Source organism: Mesoplodon densirostris, chromosome X, assembly GCF_025265405.1.
Source record: "Mesoplodon densirostris isolate mMesDen1 chromosome X, mMesDen1 primary haplotype, whole genome shotgun sequence".
Taxonomy (NCBI): Eukaryota; Metazoa; Chordata; class Mammalia; order Artiodactyla; family Ziphiidae; genus Mesoplodon; species Mesoplodon densirostris.
Genome location: NC_082681.1, coordinates 15,745,896 through 15,751,895, shown reverse-complemented (window position 1 = coordinate 15,751,895; position 6,000 = coordinate 15,745,896). Strand labels below are relative to the sequence as shown.

Below are 6,000 nucleotides of genomic sequence, written 5' to 3'. Positions count from 1 at the left end.
CCATGCAACTTCAAAGCCACCAATGCTTCATCAAATCTGTCATGTACTTTGAACATCTCTGACTTCTCCTTTTGCTATCAATTGGAGAAAACTCTCTGTTTTTAAAGGATATGCCTGACTGGGTCAGGCCCACCCAGATAGTCTCCATATCATAATATCAACTGACTTGGAACTTTAATTACCAAAATAATCCCACAAAGAATCTAAAAGTTAAACTGGAATTGGAATCACAGCCCAGAAAAATAGGCCAGGACCTGTGTGATAGGTCTAACAGAGTGACTGCCTGCTAAATAGGACCCAGAGTCTACTAACATAATAGACAAAATGTCCAGAATACTACTGAAAACCACTCATCATGCTAAGAACAAAGAAAATCACAATTTGAATGAGAAAAGATGATCAAGCAACACTAATACTGAAATGAATCAGATGTTGGAATTATCTGAGAGGGATATTAAAGCTGGCATCATAAAAATGTTTCAATAATCAATTACAGATTATCTCAGAAAAAAAATTTAGAAAGTAGAAAACCTCAGCAAAAATGTAAAAGCTATTTTTAAAAAAAGAAGAAAATGGGGGCTTCCCTGGTGGCGCAGTGGTTGAGAGTCCACCTGCCGATGCAGGGGACACAGGTTCATGCCCCGGTCCGGGAGGATCCCACATGCCATGGAGTGGCTGGGTCCGTGAGCCATGGCCACTGAGCCTGCGCGTCCAGAGCCTGTGCTCTGCAATGGGAGAGACCACAGCAGTGAGAGGCCTGCGTACCGCGTTAAAAAAAAAAAAAAAAAGAAGAAGAAAATGGAAAATATAAAGCTGAAAAGAATAACTTTTAAAAGAAAAACCTCTCTGGAGAGGCTCAATAGCAGAGTGGAGATGACAGAAGATCAACTCAGTAAACTTAAAAGAGAACTCAACAAAAATCACCAAACAATAGTGAATTCACAGAATTTACTTAATAAGAGAGAAAATACAGACTAATATAAATGAAAAGAGACTCAGAGACCTGTGGGACAATAAAATACATGCAACACTGGTGTCATTAGAATCCCAGATGGAGAGGAAAAAGAAAGTGGGGCCAAAGATATAATAGCTGAAAATTTCCCAATTTTGGCAAAACACACAAATTTACAGATTCAAGAAGCTGAGTGAACCCCAAACAGTATAATGCCAAAGGAATCCATGCCAAAGCACATCATAACTAAACTTGTGAAAACTAAAGACAAAGAAAAAAAACTTGATAGCTGCCAGAGAAATGTGACACAATACCTGTAGAGGAGGACCAATTTGAATGACAGATTTCTCATCTGAAAACACGGAGGCCAGAAGAAAGTGGTACATTTTTCAAGTACTGGGGGGAAAAAACAGTCCAACACAAATTCTATATCCAGTAAAACTATCCTTCAAGCATGAATGGGAAACAGAGGCATTTTCAGACCTATCTTAAAAGAATGGCTAAGGGACGTTCTTCAATGAGAAGCAAATGATAAAAGAATTGGATAGGAAGATCTAGCAATGCAAAGAGAAGAGATACGGATATATTCATTAGACTACCCTTCTCCTCTGAGTTTTATAAATGATATTTGATAATTAAAACAAAAAATAGCACTATCTGGTTATCACAACAATGATATTTAAAAGTGGAGAAGGTTAATGGACCAAAATCAAAGTAAGGCTTCATACTTCACTTGAAGTGTTAAAATACTGATACCAGTAGACTGTGACAAGTCACATGTGTATATTGTAAAACCCAGAGCAAAAGCTACAATAATTATACAATAAGATACACTTTTTTTAAAACGCTATAAATAAATCAAGATGGAATTCTAAAAATTTTTTCAAGTAACCCACCAACAGGCATGTAAAGAGAACAGAGAAATGAGAACAAGAGGGGGGAAAAAGAAACAAATAATAAAATGGCAGACTCTTATAAAGCAGAAACTAACACACCATTGTAAAGTAATTATACTCCAATAAAGATGTTAAAAAAATGGCAGACTAAACCACTAACATATTAATAATTATCTTCAATATAAATGGTCTAAATACATACCTATCAGAATGTCTAAAATAAAAAATAGTGATAACACCAAATGCTTGCAAGGATGCAGAGAAACTAGACCACTCATCCATCGCGGTCAGAATGTAAAGTGGTGCAGCCGTCTTGGAATATAGTTTGGCAGTTTATTTTAAAACCAAATATTCAACTCTCACATGACCCAGAAACTGCATTCCTGTGCATTTATCCCAGAGAAATTAAAAAGTTACATTCACATAGAAACCTGTACATGAATGTTGAAAGCACATTATTGCAATAGCAAAAAACTGGAAACAATCAAAATGTCCCTCAGTAAGTGAACAGTTAAACAGACTGGCATATCCATACTCCTCAGTGAGAGAAAGCAACCACTAAAACATGCGGCGATCTAGATGGATCTCAAAGGCATTGTGCTGAATGCAAAGAGCCAATCTCAAAAGGTCACGTACTCTATGATTCCATTTATACAACATTCTCACTATAGAGACCGAAAACTGATCAGTAGTGCCAGGGGTTAGGAATAATTGGAAGGAGGGGGAGGGGTGTGATTATAAAATAGCAGCACAAGGGAGACCTTTGTGGTGACATAATTGTTAATTATAATTGTTCTGTATATTGATTGTAGTGGAGGTCACATAAATCTATGCATGTGATAAAATCACTCAGAATTATACACATACAACAGACCAATCAATGTCCACTACCTGGTTTTGATATTATACTACTATATTTATGTAAGATATAAACATTGTGAAAGGTATATGGGACTTCTCTGTATTGTTTTTGCAATTTCCCATAACTGTAATTATTTTAAAACAAAATTTTGAAAAATAAGATCCAAGAATTTTCCTAACTTTAATGCCACAGATCCAAGAATCTCAATGAACCCCAAGAATACTTTGGCTCATTGTAGTCCAACTGCTGAAAAGAAATGATAAGAATATCCACTGCCTTCTCATCAGAAACAATGCATGCCAGAAGGCAACAGGATGACTTCTTTAATGTGCTAAGAGAAAAAAAAATGTCAACCTAGAATTGTATATACAGCCAAATTACTTTTTTTAAATGAAGGTAAAATGGAGACATTTTGAAATAAACAAAAGTTGAGAAAATTCATCAAAAGATGACCTACGCTATCAAAATAATTAAAGAAAATTCTTCACAATGATGAAAAACTGTTAACAGACTGAAATTTGGGTCTACACAAAGAAATGAAGTATATGTGACTAAATATAAAATATCTTTCCTCATTTTTAAATTTCTTTGAAAGACTGTTGACTGCTTGAGGCAGAATAAGGTAATATAGGGTTTACTGGGAGATCAGGATGGACATATATACACTACCATGCATAAAATAGATAGTGGGAACATGCTATAAAGCACAGGAAGCTCAGCTCGGTGCTCTGTGACTACCTAGATGGGTGGGATGGGAGGGGGAGGTCCAAGAGGGAGGGGATATAGGTATATGTATAGCTGATTCACTTGATTGTACAGCAGAAACTAACACAACATTGTAAAGCAATCATACTCCAATAAAAAAAAACTTTTTTAATTTAGAAATAAAATGTATCACAACAACAGCACAAAGAATGGTAGGTAAATGTTGGTATACTATAATGAGTTTTTTATATTACATGTGAAGTGGTATATCCATATGAACTATTACATAATAATATTTATAACATTTATTTTCTATACATAAGTATATATGCATATACATACACTCATACATACATGTATTCTGCGACAGGGCCCATATGTTTCACCATATGGGTACACAGCACAACAAAGTTTATAAGCTCCTTGTTATGAGGAGGAACATAAAGGATCCACCAGGTGACTCAAGAGATATCAGCAGTGGAGACGTTTTAAGGTGGGTGACAAAATGACTTCATTCTTTCCATCTCTTTACCTTTCAACTATATGACATTAATGCTCCCTGAGAAGGATAAAATGGATCCTATGATGAATTTTGCTGCCACAGCAACTGCAGCCATTATACCTCCCCCTATTCTAATGATGGGTCACTTCCTGTTTCAGCCTCAGATCAGCCACAGTGACAGAAGCCCATGGAATCAGAGGTGAAGTTTAACAATGGCCACTGCCTCCTCTCTTCATTTAACCAAAGAGGACGTCGGAAGCAGCCGAAAGACCCACTGAGGGAGATGGACATTGTTTCCCAGAAGTAAATACAGCTCAGCTTGTACTTTGGAACAATTGTCAACCTTGCTACTTGCACAATCTACTAGCAAAGGTTATGCGGTGCCTGAACATGATCATGGCAGAATCACCGGGCCTCGTCACCATCTGCCTTTTAGGATATCTACTCAGTGCTGAATGTACAGGTTTGTCTCCTTTATAAAGATACATTCAATGTGCTTGGCTTTTAGATATAGAAATGTCTGGGGCTTTCTTCTTCATTAAATAATGATTATAGGATTTGACCACAGTGTTTAAGATTCTACTAATTAGCATGTGGGTTGGTGAGTACTAGTTCTCTGGTACCGGTTCTTCCTCATTTTTAAAACTAAATAGATTTACAATGTTTATAGTACATTTTTTTTAATGGACACTATTGGGCTTATGATTTGACAATGTAATTCCTTAGAAAAGTCGTCTCCTTGGTTAAAAAAATAAATAAAAGGGGGAAATGTTTTAACAAGGAAACAGCTGAATGTGGAGAAAAAATTAACTGTCATTTTGTGGGGTTTTAACTCATTTTGAAATCAAAATGGGAAACATTAAAGCAAAAACAATGGTTTTATTTACACAAAAAGTTTGATTTTAAGACATGATGTGATTCAAAATTTTAGAACTATTTAATGAGTCATGCCTCGAATTTTTAGTCTATAAAATTATATACCTTCAATTGTAAGTTGTAGTTAAAATACAAACTTTTCATTAGTAAGTTGTTATTTATCACTGAAGTTTTCCATGGGTGAGGGAGAAATTATTTTGTCTGATTCTAAACATCTCAGAGTTAATACAGGGGGAAACTCAATACTCACTTGAGCTCTTAGGACAGCAAAGCAAGTCCAAGAATTGATGTCGAGTAGGAACTTAGTTAAAGCAATTTACATCACTTGGTTTTTTTTCACAACTTTAGTGACTTTATGCATTCCCCAAAGGCAGGCACATAGGGAAGAAATTACCCCATTTAGATAAATAGCATGTTCTCACAGGAAGCATTTATCACACTTACTTGTCAACCTATTATGATCAAATCTAGTAGTTGACAGTGGAGGATCAGGGGTGCCAACCCTAAGCATCCCCAGAGAGCAGACTGGCCCGAGGTTCCCACTCCAGACATGATGTCACACTGAAATGCAGAAATAATGGTACGAGAATGCAGAGGTTAAATCAAGCCAGCAAACTGGCTAGAGTCAAGCCATAAAGAAATTCAGCATGAACACTCACAAAGTAGGATAGAATGCTAAGCCTTTACACACATCTCATCAGTGTGAAATCTAGGAGGACAAAGGATCCAAACCCTTCCTTCAAGATAAGTGCTGAGATGATGGAGGTTTTAAGAGGACTGCTGCCCCCCTGAAGACCTCAGATGTAGGAAAAAGGATAGATTCAGAGAAAAAAAGAAGGACTAAGATTTCAGAGCTTGGGAAATAATGACTAGAAGAGATAAGCCCGAAGGGAGGTTAAAAATATGACCCTCAGACAATGGTGAGGAGAAAGGCAGTGTGATTCCGGAGTCACCTTAGTCAGAGATAATAGGTCCTTGAGCAGAGCACCAAGGGGCCTTCCCTAAGGACGGACAGTGTTGATGCAGTGCTCTCCTGTACTGCTGAACCACCACTGGCTTCTCAAAGCAGTTTCTACGAATTATTTTCTGAGATGCTGCATTTTCATGGCTGCTGCCCTTAGATATTATTGCATCAATTTAGAATTTTGAAATCAAATGTGTTCCCTAAAACCAATTCAGTTTTGTAAAGCATATGGACCCAACCTGT

General features: G+C 36.8%; 1 protein-coding gene across 2 annotated transcripts in view; it reads left to right on the top strand.

The window, feature by feature from the left end:
• Nucleotides 1–4,292: 4,292 nt before the first annotated feature.
• The window catches only part of F9 (coagulation factor IX), a 28,500-nt gene continuing 26,792 nt past the window's right edge, over nucleotides 4,293–6,000 (top strand). For both annotated transcript variants that reach the window (XM_060087267.1, XM_060087266.1), the window contains exon 1: nucleotides 4,293–4,380. In XM_060087267.1, coding sequence (XP_059943250.1) covers nucleotides 4,293–4,380 — 88 coding nt within the window. The remainder of the gene's footprint in view (nucleotides 4,381–6,000) is intronic.